The 25,404-nt window shown below is 36.2% G+C and overlaps 1 protein-coding gene across 8 annotated transcripts in view; it reads right to left on the bottom strand.

Annotated features, from left to right (window-relative positions):
• Positions 1 to 25,404, bottom strand: part of lrba (LPS responsive beige-like anchor protein) — a 275,213-nt gene that overhangs the window by 182,923 nt on the left and 66,886 nt on the right. For all 8 annotated transcript variants that reach the window (XM_058770127.1, XM_058770098.1, XM_058770136.1 and 5 more), the window contains exons 20-29: positions 23,698 to 23,821; positions 23,295 to 23,487; positions 12,502 to 13,797; positions 12,151 to 12,326; positions 11,561 to 11,714; positions 10,281 to 10,461; positions 5,435 to 5,556; positions 4,900 to 5,007; positions 3,756 to 3,897; positions 3,301 to 3,637 (exon numbers count right to left, since the gene is read on the bottom strand). In XM_058770127.1, the coding sequence (XP_058626110.1) occupies positions 3,301 to 3,637; positions 3,756 to 3,897; positions 4,900 to 5,007; positions 5,435 to 5,556; positions 10,281 to 10,461; positions 11,561 to 11,714; positions 12,151 to 12,326; positions 12,502 to 13,797; positions 23,295 to 23,487; positions 23,698 to 23,821 (2,833 nt within the window). The remainder of the gene's footprint in view (positions 1 to 3,300; positions 3,638 to 3,755; positions 3,898 to 4,899; positions 5,008 to 5,434; positions 5,557 to 10,280; positions 10,462 to 11,560; positions 11,715 to 12,150; positions 12,327 to 12,501; positions 13,798 to 23,294; positions 23,488 to 23,697; positions 23,822 to 25,404) is intronic.

Below are 25,404 nucleotides of genomic sequence, written 5' to 3'. Positions count from 1 at the left end.
AAACAGTTAGCTATATACCGTTATCAGCATATGTTGAAGTAGATTTGTCTCTCTCATCGTCTATGAGAGAATATGCAGCGTCAGATGACGAAAGCTCCGTCATTCCGTTTTTACTTTAACTTTCTGCATAGTGAATTGACTGAGATTAAGATGTTCACCGGCATAACTCTTGCGCAAAGTTTGCACGTTGATATCCATTGGCTCGTCTTCATGATTTAAAACAGAAATATTTCCAACACTGTGGCGTAACTAATTTTAGCTTTTTTCATTCAGCCTGTCTGCCATTTTGCTTTTTTATTTTTTAATAGGGTTCACTATTAGTGGCCTCAGGTCTCGGGTGATTTAAAATAAATATGCTATTAATTCAAACATAATTTACATTACTTTTAAGAATAATAACTTTGCTCTTAACTTCTAAATTCATCCCAGCTCCTTCCTTTTGTCATCATTATCACTTTGGGTTTAAGGATAAAAAAGCACTGCTTGATTGGTGAACATTCCTGAATAAATGTAATTATTTTTATAATTACCTTGAATATTTAGAAAAATAAACTCTAATCATCTTATGGTCAGGTAAATAACATTACGACAAAAGTTACAGGATGTAATCAGGTCACAGTGACCTTAACTGAGTGATGAATGATTAACATTTCAGCACTTCAGCACATACTTGCGTGTTCATGTTAAATGCATTTTTGAAAAATGCACGTAGAAAAGGAACAAATGTTGGTAACACTTTAGAATAGGGAACACATATTCACTATTAACTAAGAATTTTTCCTGATTAATAGTTAGTAAGGTAATAGTTAAGTTAAGGTATAGGTTAGGATTAAGGGATCTAAAATATGCAGAATAAGGCATTAATATGTGCTTTATAAGTACTAATAAAAAGCCAGTATGCTAGTAATATACATGCTAATAAGCAATTAGTTAATAGAGAGAATTGATCCTTACAATAATGTGTAACCCAAACGTTTGTAACCTCGCACACAGAAATCCATCTTAAAGATAAGAGATCCATCAGGAAAAGCCACTCCCTTCATTACGCTGCATGTTCATGCAGGGCTTTTCTTTTCTGTGTCAGAAGCCCTTCGCCAGAGATGAGGTAAATAGCACTGCAGACAACACTAGCGAATCCATGATTTATTAGTCTACTGATTTAAATTTTATCAGGTTTTTCATTTAAAAAATGAATTTATGCATGCAGGTTTGGGTAAGAATGATTCGGGTTGGTTACAGATTTCAGGACTCGAGAAGCCCTCTAGTCTGAAAAGACTAATTGTATGCAAAAAAACTGACCAAATTTTTGTACCAAACATTTGTGTTGGTATGAACAGGCTGCAAAAGAAGCTTGGTTTGACTGAAGACCTAATGAAGGACCTCTCTAAGAATGTCTTTATTTCTTAGTGGTGGCGGCAGAAGAGAGCTGCAGTGACTGCTGGGAGCTTTGAGCTCATCCTTTGCAGGAGCCAGCGTAATCCCTGTCCTGATATCAGCAGCGTGGTGATACCTGACAGAGCATTCCTCAGATAAAACACAAGGCCAGATCAGAGGGATGTCTCACAGATGCCCAGAAGACATAGAAAAGAGAAGAGATGTGAGAGAGCAGAAGGTAAACAGAAAGAAGATGGTATGACATACTGCTTTCTATTTCCAACACAAAATCATATTTTTCTTTTTTCTTTCTTTCTTTCTTTTTTGTAATAAACCCTCTATGGTTATGTCAGACTTATTCACAGACAATGCAGCAAATAAAAACCAGACAGTGCAGACGTTCGCCAACACATAGCAATGGATCTTGTTTCCCAACACACCCAATGATCCCCGTGGAGCAAAAGTTACACTACACTCTTTAAACAGGCAGAAATGCAAAGGAATAAAAAAAACATCCCAAAAGACACAAAAGTTTATAATTGATGCACATGCAATCTGACATCTGCCATATATGTACACAACATCCATTCAAATGACTGGGATTAGTAAGATTTTATTTTTAAATTGATACTTATATTCAGCAAGAATTCATTAAATTGATCAAAAACGACAGTAAAGCTACAATGTTATAAAAGATTTATATTCTAAATAAATCCAGTTATTTTGAACTTTCTATTCCTAAAAGAATCATGATTATATTAGTTTTCACAAAAATATTAAACAGCAAAACCATTTAAGTGAATGTAAACTAGTGAAAGAAAATGCATCAGTATATTGGATCCATGCATTAGTGACAGCAGCCTAATATACCTGCTGCTGCTATTAATATGAATCAAACAAAAAAGACAAATAGATAATCACTCACTGCTTTTGACAGAATAAATTTGTAATGTAATTAAAGATGAATCTATACACTCATTTACACAGTGAAGACTATGCTGTGTTATTTTACATTTGATTAATTTATTCAACACTGTCAGACCTACCTGAAAAACCTGCTGTATTTATATTTATATATATAATATAAATCATATACATGTATCTGTAATATATATATAATATACAAAGTACACACACATATATCACGCAAACACAAACTTTTTTATTTTGCAAGCGATTAATTCCGATTCATCGATTTTACAGCCCTATTTCTTTGTGTTATTGGTAGTAATTTGTTCTTATTTTATAACTGACTGTTTTCTTGTCTTTAATGTTTCACTCTTATATTTATTATGCTAGTAGATGTAGATAGCAGTTAAATGTTGCTCTGGGTTACATGGGTCAAAAACATCTCTTTTTTTTTTTTTCCTTTTTTTTTTTTTTGGGAGGCCAGTGAAATTTTGGCAGGGCAAGCAAAAATGTGAACCTACTTATTGTTGAGCTCTATTGTTAGATATGAAACAAACAGTGGTACAACTGAACTGTTTTTTTTTTCTTTTTCTTTTTTTTCTTTATAATAACCATCTGCCCTTACACACACACACACACACACACACCGACACACACACACACACACACACACACACACACAAATCCACTGGTGGAGGAATGGACAAGTGGATGTGTATGCGTCTCCTGAGGCCTGTTTTGATGGGCTCTGGTTTTGTAAGGCTGTTTGTTTGATTGTGTATAGAATGGCACACTTCCACAGAAGAAGTCAGGTGCTCTGCGGGGGTGTCCATCATAAAACGCACACAGACTGCTGCTATAGCACAATCTAAGAGAGTATTTCTTTTTTTTTTTACATGTAGAGAACAATAGTTGTTAAAAAAAAAAAAAAAAAAAAAGCAATCCATTTCTACCAAAGCGCTTAGATCTATGTGCACAGATTGGCCAATGAACTATAAATTCTGATTGTCCACTCACCTGTCAAATGAGTGGAACTGGACGGACTGGTCACGGGAAGCATCGCTCACTGCACCCAGAAACCCGGGCGGTATGAGGCTAGGGTCCACTATGATGTCATCAGAGGGTGCACTGACGAGACTTCTCAAAATATCCTTGACGTTAACATTTTTTCCTTTGCTGTCTCTATCGGCGACATCTTGACCTCTCCTGACTTCAGAGGACAAAGTAGATAGGGCTTCAGATACAGCATCTGGGCCGGTCTGTGCCTCGGTGATGACTGAGGTCTTCCCATCCTCAATACTAGAGTCTCGACGATGGGGAGACAAACCGTTCTCAAGATCAGACTGAACACTCTCTGCAAAAACAAAAAACCATCAGTCTACTTCTCAAAACACTGAATGCATCAGTATTTGTTCTGCAGGTTCTCTGGGTTCAATCTTGCAGCAGTGATATGTGTGGGTTCAGGTGGTCACCTGTGCTCCTGACAGACTGTGAGCGCTGGGCATGTCTTTTGTCATTGTGTGGCTCAAGGATGTCTCGATATTTAGATACCATGAGCACAGAGATGAAGTAGACCACTGCCAGGGCCAGGAACTGAGCCTGTTTACTGTCCTCCTAAAGCAAAGCACACAACAAAGCAATTTACAAATGTTAGAGTATTATAAAAAATTAGCCACAATACTGTTCAAAAGTTTGGGGTCAATACGATTACTATTTTATTTTTTGAAAGAAAGAAATTAATATTTTTTAATTCAGCAAGGATGCATAAACTGATCAAAAGTATAGAGTATAGACCTTTACACTGATACAACAATTATTTCAAATAAATGCTTTTGTTTTTAACACAAAGGTTTTCAACATTGGTAATAATAAGAAATGCTTCCTGAGCACCAAATTAACATATCAGAATGGATTCTGAAGGTTTTTATGACAATAAAGACTGGAGTAATGGCTGTAAAACAAAACAAAACAAAACAAAACAAACAAAAAGAATATATATATATATATATATATAAATCAAACCAAACCAATGCAGGAAATCCTTCAGCCATATTTTTAATTTCCAAGTCACTTTGAAAAAGAAAAATGTATTGTACTTAACGTAATGTACTTGTCACACTTGTTTTTTTTTCTTTCTGGAGAACTAGAGAAATCATGAGATGAAAATTTTCATCTATAGATTTTTTGGTAACACTTTAGCATAGGCACTAATTCTCACTATTAACTAGTTTATTAGCATGCCTATTACTAACATATTGGCTGTTTATTAGTACTTACAAAGCACATGTTCTGCATGACCGTATTCTGCATTCCTAATCCTACCCGATACCTAAACCTAACAACTACCTTACTAACTACTAATAAGCAGCAAATTAGGAGTTTATTGAGGCAAAAGTCATAGTTAATGGTTTGTTAATAACAAGAATTGTACCTTAAAATAAAGTGTGACCAATTATTTTTTTTTTCTGTTGTATGCTTTTAACAAAGCACAATTTAAATCTCCTAGTACTCCCTGAGTTTTACATAACGTTGTTTCACTGCATTACAAAACATTAGCTAAATGAATGGCAGATCAGAGATGCAGTAGTTGAATGAGCACTGAGTTAAAAAACTCACTATATCTCTGAACACTACAGCACGGAGACGATTGATGTCCATGTCCTGCAGGAGCCGATCTAAATCTCTGATAGGAGACATCCCTCCTGTCACAATGTCCACAGGACTCTGTAACACACAAACACAGTTCATACAGTCTCATTCACAATGTCAGCTCAGCACAGACAGTTTAAAAAAAAAAAAAAAAAAAATTACCACTGCTCCAACATTTGATTTCAGTTGGATTTTGTAAGAACTAGGGAGTCTTCTGTTTGCTATTCCATATTTAGACAGCACTGAGGCACAGAGGCATTAATGCAACAGTTTTGCTAAGATTCTTAATAATAGATGAGCTGTGAGTGTAGAGTGTAAGTTACACAACACATTAAGGAAGAAAAAGGGTTTTATTTTTTTACTGGAACTGTAGGAATGAAACCTTGGGCCACTGACCAAAAGGATTCTATTTGAGGATTCTGTTTAAGGTTCAATTTAAAATTACCATCTGGACAGTAGAGAGAGAGAGAGAGAGATATCCTTGGCATTACGTTGAACTTGCCTGTGCTGGTATAGACTTGGCGGCTCCCAGAAGGCTTTGCTGTCCACGGCTGCTCTCTGCACCAGACTTACCCAGAGTGTGCTGCTGACATTCCAGACAGTTTCTCACAGCCATCGCGCACACTGAGGGGGAGAGAGAGTGTGTGAGAGAAGGACAGACAGAGAGAGAGTGCAACTGAGAGGTAGAAATGCAGAGAAAAAGACAACATCATAGAGATGAAAGGGTATACAGACTAAAGGAAACAAGACATATGAGAAGGTTGTTGCATGACAATGAAATAGGGCTTAAAATACCATCTTATGAGTTAATGTAGTAAAAACTAAAGCCATAAGCAGAAATCATAAAATTACGTTTTTTTTAAAGAATATGAACATTATGAACATATTGTCAGTGTTTTTTTTTGTGTTGCTATGTTTTTTAGGGTGTTCTAGGTAGTTTCTAAGGCACTGCATGATGGTTGAAAGGTGGCTGTTTACTGGCCCAAGTTAAAAAAGCCCACCCCTAAGAATCTGTGATATTCTAAAGTCCTCAGTGTGTAAGTCTAAGAGATGTTTTAATGTCCACCTGGCAGATCATCGTAAATCTAGTCATTTAGAAAAGTAATAGCACATCTCTCCTCAAAAAGCAGCATGATTTTAGGTATCATGCATATCTGCTGCACAAATGTTGTGGGACGATAAAGTTTAACACTTACTACTGTTTAAAAGTTTGGGTTAGTATGTTTTTTTTTTAATTAACGTTTTTATTCAGCAAGAATGCATACTTTGATCAAAAGTGACAGTAAAGACTTTTAGATTGGTGGAAAAATTTATATTTAAAATAATTTCTTTCATCATGGTATCCTGAAAAATGTATAACAGTTTCCACCAAAACATTAAGTTGTTTTCAACATTAATAAAAATGAGCATATTAGAATGATTTTGAAAGATCATGTGACACTGAAGACTGGTGTAATGGCTGTTGAAATTTTAGATTTGCCATCACAGAAATGTAATTTTGTCGTCAGAAATTCCTGTCATTTTAAAATACATTAAAATAGATTTATTTTAAATTGTAATATTTAAAAAATATTGTTATTTTTACTGCAATTTTAATGAAATACATGCAGTATTGGTGAGAATAAGAGACTTCCTTCCAAAAAAATAAATAAAGTTAAACAGGTAGTTAAAATATTACCGTAAAAGTGATGTTTCCCTAAGCGATAATTATTATCAAATGAAAATCAATAAATTGCCAATATTAAAATGTATTCTAATTATACTAGTTTGTCTAAATGGACTCGAAGTAATACACTAAAATATAAAATAATTAATTAATTAAATTTTATATTTTTATTTATAAGTGTTTTTAAAGATTAAATTTAATTAAGTGTTAGATGATGGCAAAGGTAATCCAAATATAAAAACAGTTGTAGTGAGCATGCAGAATTAAATATCAGCCAATACAGAAGTAATTTCTACTTATACAGATAAATTAAAATCTCTAATACTGGCCGCTATCAAACATAGTTCCAATATATCATACACCTCTACACCACTAAAAATAAACACAAAAGTTTAAAATAATTTGATGTGAATTAACAAATGAATAACAATACAGAAACGCTGCAAGGTAATTCGGTAACACTTTATAATAACTGCATGCTATGAATCATTAGGTAAGCATTAATAAATAGTCAGTTCATCCTTTATAACGCATTGTCCCAACACTAATAGTCATTAGTAAGCAGTTTATAAATACAGCTATAAATGCCTTGTTCTTAATTTATAAGCATATCTATTACAAATGAGATGTAAAGGCTCAGTTATCTTCTCAAAAGAAAAAAATAAACAAACACAACACAGAGGGATACAGAACTCAGAAATATTTATTTCAAGATGCAAAAAAATGAAACTACACTTGAATTTTTTATTTATTTTTCTATGAAATTGCAGAGGTTTATTTTGTGTGTACAGTTGTAGTTTCATTTTTTATTGCTGTGTTCTGTATCCCTCTGTGTTGTGTTTGTTTAACTTTTCTGTTTGGAAGATAAATGAGCCTTTAAATCTGCTTTGTAAATGCTTTTCAAGGTATGAATAGTCCTCACTTTAGACGAGCTCACAAAATAGATGGCTGGCAACTACTAAATGTTTTATAACTACCTGACTTAATCATGAATTACAGCAGGAATATGTGTTAATAAAGCAATTATTAACACACTGAGCAACTATTATCATGTGTCTAAATAATAAGATTTATAAATGTACATTTAAATAGTTTATTAATCATTTACTTACACTTTCTAAATGATCTTATGAACCACTGACAACTCCTAAATAACTGGTTTGTAAATAATCTAATAATTTAGAAATGATAAATTGATCATTAATAAAGTATGAAAATACAATTATTAAACATTATAGATATGCTCAAGAACAAAACATGTATAGCTGTATTTATAAACTGCTTACTAATGCCTATTCATGTTGGAACAATGCTTTATTACTAATGCTAAACTAATGATTCATAGTGTGCAGTTATTATAAAGTGTTACGGTAATTCTTCTCCAAGACATAACAGTCGTATCGAGTATAGAAAAAGAAAACACATTAAACTGTATGAGGTTCGGAAAACAGATGACATTGCTTATTCTGTGTTTAATCATTTTGGCCAGGTTCCCAACACCATGGCGCAGAAAAATCCTTTTACTGCATTTAATTTGATGTATTGCATGCTATATGTAAGATTAGAATGGTGCATGTGTGTGTGTTTTCATTTTAATGTACTGCACATGAGATTGAACTGCACAAAAATGTGTGTGTTGTGTGACTGCATGTGTATGTCTCTATTCAACCCTCTATCCTCTCATACCTTGACAACTGACAAATGTAAACTCCAAAACGCTTAGATTAAAGGTATTATACCAGCGCAGGAACCGACCAGCTTTTTCCATTAGGCGTTCTAGTCATTTGAGCGAAAGAGCGAGCAAAAGACAGAAAGAGGGCTATAGACGGAGAGATGGCAGGCTAAACCTTGTTACAGATCCCAAATCAGATTACACACTGGCAGACCTCATCAAATATTCATTTTATACTTTCAGCCCTCCTAAAAACAGGCTTCGGTTTCGCTCTCACTCCTCCAATCAGGAAGGTCCGCCCTGCCCTTGCTGCACACTGTCGAGTCGATTTAACACGCCGGCCATTTTGTTCAGTGGGTCTGGGCGTTACATGGGCGAGAGAGGCGATGTGGCAAAGCGGAGGGGTAGTAGAGTGGAAAAGTGTTGTATTTAGAGAGGGAGTTTGATGGTGTCTAGATAGCTTCAGGGAGGGTCACGTAGAGTGTGTGTGTGTGTGTGTGTGTGTGTGTGTGTGTGTGTGTGTGTGTGTGTGTGTGTGTGAGAAAGAGAAATGAATAATGTAACCGATCTGAACGGCTGGATTTCTGTTATATGGTCTATAATGCTGCAGCACCGTTTGTGATACATAGACACATAAAGAAGGAGGTGCCTCAGGCTACAAAACAGCCATTACAGTCAATGGCCTGATGACGGTTCTCATTTTAGACCACTACAGTGTGGAGAGCTTATAATAACACTATTAGAGAGCTCACACAAAACAGAGGGGGTGGGGGTGGGGGGGGGGGTGGGTGTTGGGGTAGAAGGGAAAGGCAGTTATTACCTCTACCAAATGAGCCAATAGAGAGAAATCAATGAGCAATGAGCAAAAAAGGACTCTGCTCCAAAACATAGTGGGCTGTTTCAGTGTTTCAGATGTTTAGCTCATCCATATGCTAACATCAAACTCGATTAAAATCAATTGCAAGTTGATTTCCCATTAAGTAGTGAGGGGCAGTGATTGAGAGAAACAGGTTGAGAAAAAAATATATAAAGTGCAGGACATTATTTAAAAATCATGGAGGAAGAGGAACAAACAGTGAGTGAGCAGGACAGGTAAAAGAGACGAGGCACTGACTCAGGGATACACACACTACTATTCAAAAGCTTGAGGCCTGTAAGATTTTTTAATGTTTTTGGAGTTTTGCAGTCAAGGCTACATTTATTTGATCAAAAATACTATAAAAACAGTAATATTTACAAATATTATTATAATTTAAAAATATTTTTTATTTAATAGATAAATTAATTAATTAAAAAGTAATTTATTCCTGTGATGGCCATTACTTTAGTCTTCAGTGTCACATGATCCTTCAGAAATCATTGTAATATACTTTGCTGCTCAAGAAACACCTATTATTATTAATGTTGAAATCAGTTGTGCAGCTTAATATTTTTCGGGTAACCATCATATATTTTTTTCAGGATTCTTTGATGAATAGAAAGTTCAAATGAACAGCAGTTATTTGAAACATTATAAATGTCACTTTTGATCTATCTCACACATCCTTGATGGAAAAAAAGCATTGATTTCTTTCAAAAATAACATTCTTACTGACCCTAATTAACACAAAAATGTGTCTTGCCCATGCAAAGCTCGCTATCACAATTCTAGAGTGTCGTGGATAGCTGCCAGGATGTTACTAAGGGGTTTTGAGCATTTTTAGCATGTTGCTATGCAGTTGCTAGATGGTTACCTACTGATTCAAGTTCCTATATGTCTCAGATCCTACCGTCAATGAGAGTATATGGGATATTTTTGGCCATCTCCAATTGCTTAGTAAAAGCCCACATCCTCACAACAAACCACACAATTTGTACAAATATGTGTTCGTAGCACAAACAGTGTGGGGCAGGTTAAATGGCAAAGTTTATTAGTTAAGTTATACAGTATGAGCAATGGCTATTGTAACAAGCCTTAATAGATTAATAACAAGCCTTAGCAAACAGCACTAAAGAAAGAGAGAGATATACCCAAACGTAGGCATTGTCTTAGGATTCCTCCAGAAGACATGTTCTTCTCTGCTTCGATTTCTGTGAAGTTGAGTGAACTGGCGAAGATCAGCACATCCACAAGACTGATCAACCTCTGCAAGAACATCAGTGAAGCCTCCACAGCCAAACCCTGAGACGGCTCAATGTTCTCCAGCTCATGCTGCAAGACAGCGCCATCATCATCATCATCATCATCATCATTACTGTAACTGCAGCCTTCATAATCAGCACCATCTTCACTCAAACTTTCATAATGTACTGATGATCACCTTTATCATCACCCTCACTTTTCATTATCATGGCTATTGGATTCAAATTACTCACAATCATTAAAGTAAGAATATAAATGATGATCATTAAGATGGGCCAGCACACTTTCTTCTAATGAGATCTGTGGTCATTTAGTATGTACAAGTTATCACACCGTGATTTAAGGGTCCTCTCAGACTTGACTGAAATGATCCTTTTACTCTGATGTGAGAGCTGCTGTGAATGGCATGGAAAACCATCAAGGATCTTGAAAAATATTTGTTTTTTTTGGCAAAAGCTGCAGATAGGATTTAAAGTCAACATGAAATTGTGTCAGCAACCCATTTTAATTTTGTAATATGACTACTTGAGTGAAACAAGATATTTAATGAGAAACAAATATGTTGATTGGGGTATAGTTTTTTTTTATTATCAGAAATTGATTGGATAGTATAAGTCGTTCCATACAGGAATGGATCTGAATGCAAATGTGCAGGCCATTCCCATCCTGAAACACTGCTGTTTGAATCTTCAATCAGTAATCAAATAATCAAATTAGTCAAAATATTACATAAACTAAACTAATTCAGAGGGCCAGGAGATGTAGAATTTCATAATGACAAGAATACTGCAGAAATCTTCTGAGCTTCATGTTGACATATACAAGTAAACACTGCCGAACTTATGTCCAACCAATAATGGAGGAAATCAGACAAATAGGGTGGACAAATTCAATTAACCTAACCGTCCTAACTGTCCTTCAGCGGGACTGAAACACATCAGTGGCAGGGGAAATGCAGTGCATCATGCCACAACACTTGAGATGGCAAAGTGGACTTTACAAATCCATTTGTCCTATTGTCAGGAGTAGCAAGTGCAAGTAAAAGCATCCGTTTACTGTCAGCTACTTAACATTTTGAGCCATCTCTCATGCATCCAATACAGACAGCATTACTGATTGTAATAGGTTCTATTTGACGCACTTGACGGAAACACACAAACATACTAACCGTAGAAGAGGTGGCTGCAGACAGCAGAGGAAGGATTCCTCCACAGGCCATGATGAGGTTGTCCACCACCTGAGAGACTAGATGGACAGTGTTGTGCACAAACACTACGTTCTCACTGCTGTTCACAAAGTCCATAATTGTCTTAGTTGAATGACTGGGGGAGAAGTGAGAAAACTAATTATGAAATTATAAAAGAAGTTATGAAACTTACTACAACATCAAAGGGAGCTGTCTGTGAGGCAGACGGGTAATTCAAAGTAATCAACATTCTCGTACTTGACTTTTAATTTTAGTTTCAATTATAAAGCATATTTCAATATTTCAATATTACTCCCAGGTTAACTTAACTATGAACTGCATCTGTCGATAATCAATAAAAACAACAACACCTTTCACCCTAAAAAAAAAAAAAATCCTGATTGTGTGGATACTATTGATATTACTGGATTTCTCAAGCAACAATGAGATTAAACATCTAAAGATTGTTAATAAATATGTTTTATCAATACTGATTTTACAAAAAGCTAAACATCAGATGGATATATTATCCCTTTGCCTATTTGTTCTTCGGTTCCTGGTATTTCTCTCACCTTCTCCACATCTGCACATCAGTCTCGATAGAAAACAGCAGGTCAGTCAAAAGGCGCTGGTGCATATGAGACCACTTGAACTCTGGGATACGGAACATAGTGGATCGTGCCGAAGACGAGCTCTCATTGCCCTGACCAGAGGGGCTTGAGGCAGCTGCTTGATTTGCGCTCAGATTCTGCAAAAAATACACAATTCTTCTTCTAAAATTTGTTTTGTGTGACCTAATGAGAAAGTCATTTTCTTGCCCCGTGAAAAATCTCAAGTTTTCCATATAATCAATAAATTTGGTAAATTTCTGTAAGTCTCAAACTGGTATCATGTTCCTCAGTTATTAATATTGCAAAACTTACTGTTGTTGAGGTGTCCTTCAGCTCCAATCTCTCTGTGTCTGAGGCCACACTTGACACATCCAGTCTAGCAATTTTAATTTCTTTGGTTTTAGTTGCTGAGGTCTCAGTCCCTGCTGCCTTCAGAGTGTCTTGGTTAGTTCCTGGATCCTGCGAGATACTCTCAGAGCAAGGGCTAACCTCTGCCGTAGACACCTTGGACACATCTGCAGGAAGTACTTCTGGGGTTTGCTCGGTCTCAACAGCACCATGACCAGCTGTAGTCTCTGTGTGAAGCTTGGTCTCATCGATAGAGGTGCTTTGGTTTAAATCCACGTCCACCATGGGAGTTGGTTCATCCTTGGTTTCCTCTACTTCCTCATTTTGTAATGGCTTCTCATCTTTTTCGGTTTCCAGCTTCTTTTCTTTCTCTTTCCCATCATCTTCATTTTCAGCACCATTGTCATCAGTCTCACCCGCTGTAGCTGAAACAAAAGAAGAATCCTCCGTGCTGTCATCACTGACCTTCACTAAGTTGCTGACTGAGGAAACATCAGTGCTATCTTCATTCGTGACGGCGTCCCCAGTTGTGCTGGTCTCCTGGTGAGCTGAAGCCTCAGAAGTTTCTTCCACTTTGGCTTCTTTTACAGTTTCAGGAGAAGAATCTCCAGGTCCTTTCTCTTTATCTTCTACCTGAACATTTAGTACAGTTTCAGCAGTGCTTGTTTTACCATCATCTTCATCTGATATCTTCACAGCTTCAGTTTCAACTTTGGCATCCTTGTCGGTTACAGTCTGAGTATTGTCAGCATCATCTGTTACACTCAGATCAGCTCTTTCCTTCTCGTTTACCCTCCCTTCAGTCACTGTGATGTCAGCCTCAACTCTTTCCACTCTCTCATGCTCTCCATCCATGTTAGCCTCCATATTTTGCACTTCATTATCCTTTCCTGGATCTTTCGTAGTGTCTTGTTCACCTTTATCCCCTTTCTTTGTCTCTAGTGAGGTGGCAACGGTGTCCATTTGTCTCTCTTCCTCATCTCTGGCCAGAATGTTGGACACTGTGACTGGGATCTGGGCCCTGGTTTCCTCATTGTCTCCAGGCTGATCAGTGACCTTCTCCTCAACACGTAGCTCAATTACAGTAGATGGAGCCGTCTCGTCAGCATTCAGCTCACCATTGGCTGAGGCAAGGAACTGAGAATCGTGACTGGCTCCAGATACAGTTCTGAGTCTGCTTTCAGATCCTCCCTCAGAACCCATCCGCTGGTACTCAAGGAACATGTGGGCCAGATTCTCTTTGTGTTGCTCAAAGGTAACCTGATGAAACAGACAGCAAGAGGGTTTGAAGGAATGTTAATTATGCACAGGAGCAAAAAATTAATTCTCAATCAGATCAAATTAACTGTCATACAGTATAACATACAAGTACTATATATATATATATATATATATATATATATATATATATATATATATATATATATATATATATATATATATATATAGTACTATATTATACGATTATATGGCATTGTATAACATATAACCCGAATTCCGGAAATGTTGGGACGTTTTTTTCAATTTGAATAAAATGAAAACTAAAAGACTTTCAAATCACATGAGCCAATATTTTATTCACAATAGAACATAGATAACATAACATAAATGTTTATACTGAGAAATTTTACAATTTTATGCACAAAATGAGCTCATTTCAAATTTGATGCCTGCTACAGGTCTCAAAATAGTTGGGACGGGGACATGTTTATCATGGTGTAGCATCTCCTCTTCTTTTCAAAACAGTTTAAAGATGTCTGGGAATCGAGGCTGGAGTTTCTGGAGTTTTGGTGTTGGAATTTGGTCCCAATCTATAGGTTTCCAGCTGCAGAAGAGTTCGTGGTCAACTTTGACATATTTTTCATTTAATGATGCGCCAAATGTTCTCTATAGTCCATAGAGAACTATATTCACATTCATAGTGCCTTCCAAAACTTGCAAGCTGCCCATACCGTATGCACTTATGCACCCCCATGCCATCAGAGATGCTGGCTTTTGAACTGAACGCTGATGACACGCTGGAAGGTCTCCCTCCTCTTTAGCCCGGAGGACACGGCGTCCGTTATTTCCAACAAGAATGTCAAATTTGGACTCGTCTGACCATAGAACAATTTTCCACTTCGAAACAGTCCATTTTAAATGAGCCTTGGCCCACAGGACACGACGGCGCTTCTGGACCATGTTCACATATGACTTTCTTTTTGCATGACAGAGCTGTAGTTGGCATCTGCAGATGGCATGGCGGATTGTGTTTACCGACAGTGGTTTCTGGAAGTATTCCTGGGCCCATTTAGTAATGTCAATGACAGAATCATGCCGATGAGCGATGCAGTGTTGTCTGAGGGCCCGAAGACCACGGGCATCCAACAAAGGTCTTTTGGCCTTGTCCCTTACGCACAGAGATTTCTCCAGTTTCTCTGAATCTTTTGATGATGTTATGCACTGTAGATTATGAGATTTCTAAAGCCTTTGCAATTTGAAGTATTCCACAATCTTTTTATGCATTCTTTCACAGATTGGAGAGCCCATCTTTACTTCTGAGAGAGACTGCCTCTCTAAGACATCCCTTTTATAGCTAATCATGTTACAGACCTGATGTAAATTAACTTAATTAGTTGCTAGATGTTCTCCCAGCTGAATCTTTTAAAAATGTCTTGCTTTTTCAGCCATTTGTTGCCCCCGTGGCAACTTTTTTGAGACCTGTAGCAGGCATCAAATTTGGAAATGAGCTCATTTAGTGGATAAAAGTGTAAAATTTCCCCATTTAAACATTTGTTATGTTCTCAATGTTCTATTGTGAATAAAATATTTGCTCATGTGATTTGAAAGTCTTTTAGTTTTCATTTTATTCAAATTTTTAAAACGTCCCAACATTTCCAGAATTTGGCTTGTGTATATATATTATATATTACATAATTAGTTATTTCAGTACTTCTGTGATGCCTGTATAAATGCCACTAGGGTCAAGACTCAGGAGAACATTTGTTTATATCATGTGTTTATTCATTGATTCTTGTCAAGTTTTATGTATGGAGTTAGAATGTACAATTTTAGCTGTACAAAAAGTTACTACTGCAAATAAAATGATTTAACTTTCAAAGTGATTTATATTTCAATGTGTTATTTGTTATGAATTTATATATAAAAAAAATGTATTCTGGTTCTGTCACTTCAAAAAAATTATTGAATAAAAAAAAAACAATAATAAAAGTTTCTAAAATATCTGAGCTATAGCCTGACCAGCCAGGAATAAAAATACTGTGAAAAGAGAGATGGTTATGTGTATTTAGGACTACAATTAGCAGCAGACAGTGCATAGCATCTGCAGATACAGTAGTCTGAGCACACCAAAACACACCTCAATTTATCAAACGAACACAACAGACAGAAAGTCAAACACACCACTGGGGAAACGAGAAACAACTTGCAGCTTCCACACCAATGCCGGCATTTGCATTTAGGCAAGAAAGCCTTATTGTACGTAATTAATTGGCCGTTATTGTTCTAAATTAGCCTGCTACAAGCCTGGCCATTAATCTTCCATGTGGCCTGATTGGTAATCCATGGCTGTTTGCTCTGAATGGACAGCTCTGAAATGTATTGCTAGTTTTCTTTCTCTCCTGACTCTCTTCTTTGGAATAGCAAGACCATTAGTCTGGGCTCAATTCGGCATTTAACATTTAACTGTTAAATCCACACGGTGCATTTTCAGAAAAACATTTGCCTTCTTTGTGATTAGATACCATATGAAGGGAGGGAGCCTTACAGATAAAACCACTCAATTTCGAATAAATGTCCAAACATATCTGGAAGGCCTGCAAGGCATTTGAGGATTTGTGAAAAATGAAAGTTAGAATTCATGTAAACCACTAAGGGTTTAAAAGCTGCACATGAGGCCCCATATTATCCTGTTAGGTATTATCTTCAAGAATCAGTAAGTATACCATATGCTGTTAAATGTTTGAAAAATCCTCATATGCACACTAAAAGCACCTCATTGTCTGGCAGCTCGCTACAATGCGTATCGTACCAATAAAGTATTACGTCATGTGAAAAGCATTAGTTACCTTACTATAACCGGCAAATGGTACATGTGAGCCCTTGGTGTGTTGTAGAGATAAAGTTACTCTGGAAAGAGGGTAACTATAGAAATGTGGTTTTGAAATATAGTCTTGTATGCCACCGGGTGGGCTAGACATCAGTTTCAATCTGATCTTATTTAATTCCGGTCAACTCTCTAAACTAGACGTAGGGCATGGAAAAACCTACAATTCATCTAAGAATATAGTGCAGGTTTCATAACATAACAATGAGCTTTGTATCACCAGTTTGTCTGGTTGCCAGATTATACAACTTAATGCAAATCCATTTTTCAAGAGGCTTTACTGAAAAATATCAATAATTCATTGTATTAAAAAAAACTGCACTTTACCAGTCAAAAATTCAAAATTAACAAATAAAAATTAAGTATAAGATAAATAAATATATAGACATATATCCCTAATTCAAGGGAAGATTCATCCAGCATCAGACTGATGATCCAGCAGAACTTGCAGCAATCAGACTGCAAGCTCAGCAACAGACACAGCGCTTAAATCACTGATCTTAGATCAGCAGGGAGCAGTCGGCTACAGACTTTCACTGTAGGGCTGGTAGGGAGCCCCATTTAGATCAATAGATAGTGAGTAACCGCAAAACAAAGGGGAAATAGGGACCCTGACAATGCTCTAATTGGATTAGCTAAATGCGATTCCATTCCTGCAAAAATCAATGTGGTCAGTAGACTGAATCCCTTCTTTTCTGTCCAAAAGACACTGTTCGTTTTTTTTACTTCCTTTTGATACTTTCACAGCTCTCTGCATAAGTGTAGAATAAAGGTACACAGAGAGAACCTCAGGAAAACATACAAGCAAAACGACTCTTGTTTTCCAGTTAAAAAAGAAAAATCTAATCATAACATTAAAAGTAGCAAAAGCACCTGAGAAGCAAAACTGCGTAACATACTTTGTTTTGAAGAAAGGTGGGTTTTTAATCCACTGACAGATTTTTTTTCACTCGCTAAGCTTATTCCTAAAATGAGAAAAAAGGTGGAACAATACAATAATAATACTAAGCTACTATACAATAATACTAAGATGAAAGGGATTGCCAAACATTTCTTTAAGACAGCTAAATAAAAAAGTTTGGTCATAAAACACTCAAGAAATTCTTTAAACTTTGCTTTTGTGATGGTATGATAAGCTTGCAAAATGAATGTCAAGAATGTGAATGGTTTATCACTGTCAATGTCAATGTTACAGTCAATGTTATCCATGTTCTAAGGCCAGTTTGCACGCCGGCCTGTGAGTTTATTCAATACAGACTGGCTGCAGGCATGCCTCTATCTTTACAAGCAATGTTCCAGTACTGGATCCCATTGTCTTCTAAATCCATAGTATTGCTGTTGTCAAGTACGATAAGCAGCTTCATGACACCACAAAATAGGTTTGACGTTGTTAGATAGGCATGTCATTCCTTCCAACATCTCCATTAGGCCCAGAATCACACAACTGTCAAAGACGACAAGCATCTTTATTTTTATATCTGTTTCTTGTTGGTTAAAAATAATTGTTAAGAATTTTAAGAAAGTGCAAGAAAATAAATATTGAAAAGAAGGTACTGCTTGAGCTGCATTGTATTAGTCTTCCTATAAAATATCATAAAATATCTTTACTTTCTAGAGGCCAAAAATGGGGAAGGGATATTAATAGTGGCATACAGTATAGGTCAAGATAATCACACAACTCACCCTCAAGATATAATACAATTAATAATTTTTAGTTTATATATGAGCAATATCACACGAGAAGTAGTAAGATATGTCCGTATATCAGCACGTTATTCGGCCGTAGGTAATCACAGCCGTGCTGATATACAGCCATATCACACAGCTACTCATGTGATATCGCATTTATACAACAGTTCGACGGCATGAGTGTGTAAATACATAAAAAACAACAACGGAGTGTCTCCTTTTGTGTGGAACTACTTCCTTCCGCCATAGATTCAAATCTCAGTTTGACAGTTTACAGCTGAGCTCAAGCCTCATTACTAATTTGAAAATGTCAGTTTAGAACCATCAGGAAAACACACAAGATTTCCCAATACTAAATACTACTATTATTTACATAAAATATTATTTATTGAATGATACTATAAAATATAACCATCATAAAAGTTGCTAGGCAATTCAGTCAAAAGTACAAAGGCAGCGCAACAGGTTCATGAGTGCTGAATGACAGCTGACGCCCTGTAGCTCACATCTTCGAAAACAGTGAAGCAAATTTTTAAATAGTCATTGTGTTTATTAATAAACCGCATATTTGAAGTCTAAACAAGTACATTTATGCCTAACTCTTAAAACTAAATTCTGTGACACCAAAACAATATTATTTATAACATTATAGTGGATTTGGGCATCCACCATGACACTCGCTGTGAGAAATACTGCAACCGGAGGGATACAAATGGTGAAATGGTTGAGTTCTGCATTTACTAGAATATTGCACTGCTGAAATAATGCACTGTGCTCTAAATAAATGCGTTCTTATAAATGCTTATATGCTAATTCATGACTTTCCTTCAGAACACTTTCTCCTTCCCTTGGAGAACACGAAAGCATAGTGTGAAGCCCCAGAGGAGATGACAGAAATATCAATAGAGCATTCTAGAAGGAAACTAAAGGCTCCAGAAGAGCAGCCACTTTTGCAGGACCATTACAATGTCTCCTCCTCCCATTAAGATGTTCTTTACAGTGGAACAGAAGAATGCTGACTAGGAAGGCATAGAGGGCACCAAGTCTTTCACAAGGTGATCACTTTCAGCAGAAAACTGTCCCCTACAGTAACTGTTTGGAGCCAGTCTCATTTATGTGCAGTGCCGGGACAGGGGCACCTTGGGTAAGCTGCGGTGTCAGCAGGCCCATCTGCAGAAACATCTGTCTGCCTACAGTGGGCTGGCTGGAAAGGAGACTGCATCTCTTTTGAAACACACATGCCCAGTAAAACACAATCAAGCAACAATCAGACAACCGCACACTTGAAATGAACTCAATATAAAATTATATATTTAAGAAATATTTCATGTTTATGTTATAATAATATATTTACTCAATATTCTGACAGAGAGCACTCTACAGTAAACTGTAAAAACAACTGAATAGTGAGGAGAAAAAAAGCTTTGCATGCTTGTCTAAATGTACATATGTCTGCCCAAGAGCATGTATTTATTTACCAGGGGGTTCCCAAAAGGCTGGTTGAATTTATGAGACTTGTCCTAATGATTGCCAAGGCCATTTGAGATGAATATTAAATGTGTTCAAACATGGGGATCTGGAGACCTTGTATACTACAACCTAAAAACCACACATACCATTCACATATACTGTGCATCACTAAGATGCATCACTAAGATGCAAACACACACATTTTCTATTCCACAAACACACACACTTTCTATTCCACACACAATGTCTCTCTCTCTCCCCACACTCTCTCTCTCACACACACACACACACACACAGTCAGCCAGCCCCTGCAGCTGAAAGGGAGAGCTACAGTGACAAACAGCTCTCCTACTCCAGAGTTGGCAGGAAATCTATCACGCCGGACAATAAAATTGCAATTGAGTTTCTTTAGCTTTTTTTCCCTCAGCAGATGCATGTATCTCTCTAGCTCTGCGCTGCTGCACCTTTTCAGTTCATACGCACAACCCCCTTTTCTGTTTTTAGATCAGAGCAGAGACGCTGTAAACAGAACAGGACCTTACCTGCATTAATCTTGTGCAATTATAGCGCAAAAAAGCAATTACAGGCTTGACCCATAGGAAGGGGAATGATCAATTTGTGTGCACTTGCTCAGCAGTGAGCTACTTAAGGAATGCAAGCACGCTCAAATATAACATGTCTGCATGAAAAAGAATGAAAGCAAAGCATGCTTCTATACTTTATCGCTGCTCAATCCACCAACAGATTAGGTTTTATTTTACTGTGTATAATGTAATTTGACAATTAACTACAGAGTGTGACTGAAAAATCTTTACAAATATATTTTTTAAATAAGGTATGTCTTTACATATTACCATTAGTATCTATCATCATAAGAATTTTTATCTTAAAAGCATTTTAGCATGCTTCTGAACTAAATTTGGTAGCACAACTTTTTCCCCCCTTGAATTAATCACTTTGTATTATTCTCATTTGTAAGTCATTATGGATGAAACGGCTGAAAATGAATAAACATAAATGTTAATGAACCCGTTTGTTTCATTTTTAGGAGTTTCTCAGATGAAATGAATAAATTACAAATACATCAAGAGTTGTAATATGCAAAATATATTACCAAAATAATTATGAACCATTTAAGACTATTTACAATGCAATCCATTTGCACACAATACACATTCTTTATGAAATATAATTAAAAATATAAACCACCCTAAATAATAATGTTTTTGTTTTGAGAGAGAGAGAGAGAGAGTGTGTGTGTGTGTGTGTGTGTGTGCGCGGTTTTGTGAAAAGTCAGGACATAGATTTGTATAAAGGACATTGACCCATGTCCCCACTTTTCAAAACGCTTATAAATCATACAGAGTGAGGTTTTTTTGGGGAAAGTTGTAATGCACAGTCTCCTGTATGGGGTAGGTTTAGGTGTAGGATTGGTGTAGGGCAATAGCACATACAGTAAGTACAGTATAAAAACCATTACGCCTATGGGATGTCCCCACTTTATGTGTGTATGTGTGTGTGAGCTTCTTTATCATCTTTAAAGGTGAAGAGTGGAATTTGTATTTAAAAAAAACTCAATTGTGAGATTAATATGCAGTGACAACTTCCAGTAAAGCATTGATAGCAGATTTGCCAAACTTTTTACTGTGAAGGGCCAAAAATTTAAACTTGATTATTGGTCGCAGACTGAAAGTAAATGTTGCATAATATCCTAATATCATAAAATCAATAATAACTATATTCCATAAAGATTTTTTTTTATTATTATTAAATTTTCTTGGGTTCTCTGCATTCTCAATGCAAAAATAAAATCAAAAAATGTTGAATTAAAAATGAAGACTGATCATCTAATGCTTCAGTGGCATGTTTTTCCCCATTTTGAGAAATGACCTGGCCAGGCCAAATCAAAAGGTCGTCACAAACCTATTATGACCCATGGGCCCTGGTTTGGGGGCGTCTCTGTGTTACAGTTCATTTTTTATACAATTTACATGTATTTTTCTGAAAATTCCCTTAATCACTGTGGCTCTGTAGTGCTATCGAGACATTTCAAGATGTTTATTTGAGAATCCTGACCAGCCTGACATACAGTAGCAACACTGGCTTAGTCAGTGGCATAGGTTTGTGGAAGCTGTTTGTCCAGCCAATGGGAGATGAGAAGTGTTTGGGAAACCGGTCATTATTTTTGCAATTCCCTTTGGTGACGGTAGTACCACAGAAATAACAAACTTGAAGTAAATCTGAGGCTGAAATAAGACTGCATACGCTGACGAATAAGCACACTGAGCACTACAGACCTCACTGCATAGCACAGCTGCACCCCCAAGTGGCCAGTGACAAGAACTCAAGCAGAGTGAAGCAATGCCAGCAGCTGGTGCCCAAAGCCACAGTCTGACACCAAATGACTTCACTACGCTTGGAACCATGTCCATATTACAATATCAATAGAGCATCTTAAAATAGACATTTCTAAAGCTAGAAAGCTCAGAAAACTGAGAGCTCTCAAATATATTAAAGAAGCAATTCAATATGTAAATAAAAGTATGAACAGAGGGTTTGGCAGTGGAAGAGTTCAGATTCTAATCTCAGAAGTCTAGCTGATTATGGAGCGTAATAACAGTCAGGTTTCTGTAGTGAGAAGCCAGTGGATTACTGCTGATGCAGAGAGCCTGAGCACAGGAGGGAAAAAGGCAATGAGAGAAGGAACCAACTGCAATAGTGCTGAAGAAAGGAAGACAGACATGGTGATAGACGTTTTTTGGTGGACTTTTGAAGGAGGCAAAGTCCAAACATTTGTACACAACAACCATTTAAAAGTTTGAGGTCAGCAAGATTTGTTTTTTTTATATATTAATACCATTATTCCTATTCCTATTAGTACTATATTATTCCTATTCCTATTCTACTCATCAGTGAATCCTGAAAAAAAAAGTATTACAGTTTCCTCAGAAATGTTAAGCAGTATAACTGTTTTCAACACTGATACTAATAAGAAATGTTACTTGAACAACAAATAAGCCACCAAATATTAACATTATTTCTGAAGGATCATGTGACACTAAAGACAGGTGGTTGCTGAAAATTCAGCTTTTCCAACAAAATAATAAATAACATTTTAAAATATATTAAAATAGAAAACAGTTCTTTCAAATTGTAATAAAACGTCACAATATTACTACATTTACTGTACTTTTGATAAAGTAAATGCAGCCTGGGTGAGCATAAAAGACTTCCTTCAAAAATGTTTTAAAAAAGTAGTGTATGTTCATTTGTTACTATTAGCTGTTGTTCAGTTGTAATAATAATAATAAAAAGAATAATACTAATAATGTAGGCATAAATCATTTCCTGTGTTCTATGAAAGAGCACCAAGTTTTATGAATTCAAATAAACAATCATGACTGCAAAAGTAACATACGTTTAATACATCCATCCATCCATGTGTTGTGTTGTGTTGTGTTGTTTTGTTTTGTGTGTGCGTTTGGATCCTAACCTTGGAATGCGTAATGGAGAGTGTGTCCACCCACACGCGCCAGCCACCCCACTCATACTTAATGGCGTGATAAAGAAGGATGCGAAAGATGGCGTACACCATCTCGGTGATCTTCTGCTCCTCGCTGTTCTTGGGGTTTATAAAGCACAAAGACAGCATCCACTCCTGCCACACAGAGCATTGCAACAGACTCCTACAGAAAAGACCATAAAATAGTTCATAAAAAACCCGTACTCACTTCAGAGAAAATAGGTTAATATGTAATCAGTATAATTAGAAGTATTTAAAAACAGTTACAAGATATCTAAGACATCTAAGTAAAACTGTCTGTGTGTGTGTGTGTGTGTGTGTGTGTGTGTGTGTGTGTGTGTGTGTGTGTGTGTGTGTGTGTGTGTGTCCTCACCTGCGGTTCTCTCGGCTGTTGTTGAAGAGTTTGATCATATCTGAGAGGAAGATACGCCGTACTTCCATGCTTTCTGCTCCTGGAGAAGCGTTCTTTAAAAGAGCAGCTATCACTTTTAGGATCTCTGATGGGACAAAATATCTGCCTTTAATGCCCATGAAAGAACAGTACCTTTTCACATTGTATCTGAATGCCTAGTTTTTAAAAAGCTTATGAAACATTAAAGGGACAGTCTTCACTTAAGTTTTCTTTTTACACACTATAGTTGTAAATCCAGATTTTGTTGACAGCCTTTCTTACTTAGTTATCAAATACACTGTACAATGTTGAAAAGTGTACATGGACAAACAAACTAAACAGCAGTTCCAAACACTTATACTGCTGTACACTACCATTTCAAAGGTTTGGGGTAGACAAGTTTTTTTTTTTTCTTTTATTCACTGTGGTTGCATAAAGTTGATCAAAAGTTACAGAAAAGACATGTATAATGTTACAAAAACTGTTCAAATAAATACTGTTCTTTTGAATTTTATGTTCATCACATAATCACAAAAAAAATGTATCATTATTTTAACAAAAACATTAAGTATTTTAATAATTCCTTTAATGTTCCTTGAGCACCACATCAGTATATCTGAATGGTTTCTGAACATTTATGTCACACTGAAGCCTGGAGTAATGGCTGCTGAAAATTCAGCTTCGTCATTAGGAAAAATAAATAAATAAATAACATCTAATAAAATAAAATAAAAGTTATTTTAATTTGTAATAATATTTCTTAATTTACTGCATTTTTCATCAAATAAATGAAACATTTGTGCAACATAAATGAACATAAGAGACAAAAATAAATCTTACCAGCCCCAAACTTATAAAAGGCAGAGTCAATGTAAATATTGTATATATATATATATATATATATATATATATATATATATATATATATATATATATATATATATATATATATATATATATATATATATATAAATCAAATAGGAGAAAGAAAAGCATGCATTTTTAATAAAATAGAAACATCTTAATTATTGCCCCAACACTTGCATTTAGTGAGGAAATAACCTGCATATAATGTGGAGGGAGTAAAAGTATACTCTACATCATAAGGTCGGTATAGTCTAAACTCTGCAGCTAAAGTCGTGGCTTCCTGGAACAGAGCGTTAGCTTAAACTGGAAAGATTGGTTGTTTAGATGAATTATCTAGACAATGTCAGCATGCATTAAGTTGAGAAGAGCAGCTCAAGTTTCAGCCGTCACAGGGAGTTTAGAGCACGACAGCATCTGTAACCAATGCTCTCACTCGTTCCAGCAGAATTGTGTTGTTTCTACGCCTTACTCACTCAAATTAGAGTCACTGAACCTTACCAGTAGAAAATTACCTTTGCATGTATCTCTGCACTTTTCAGTTTTTTTCGCTCTCCAATCACCATTTGGTCCTGGTTTGTCCCGGAGTTTAATTTAAAAGAAACTTTTGCTTCCTCAGTTTGTTTGATTGGGTCTGACATGGCTAAAGACTGCAATCAGAGCCATTTAGAGGCTTCAACACAGATCAAATCAAGGAGACACAGAAGAAAGCTGAAACTCTGCTGTGCTCACTCTCTGATCATATATGAGATGGCCTTGAATCAGACTCTGTTGGTCTACCATCTCCATCTGAACGCTCTAGAACCGACCCAGGATCTGTGATTC

Source organism: Onychostoma macrolepis, chromosome 01 (genome assembly GCF_012432095.1).
Source record: "Onychostoma macrolepis isolate SWU-2019 chromosome 01, ASM1243209v1, whole genome shotgun sequence".
In the NCBI taxonomy this organism is placed as follows: domain Eukaryota; kingdom Metazoa; phylum Chordata; class Actinopteri; order Cypriniformes; family Cyprinidae; genus Onychostoma; species Onychostoma macrolepis.
The sequence above is the reverse complement of the archived record's forward strand: the minus strand, read 5'-3'. Positions and strand labels throughout refer to the sequence as shown.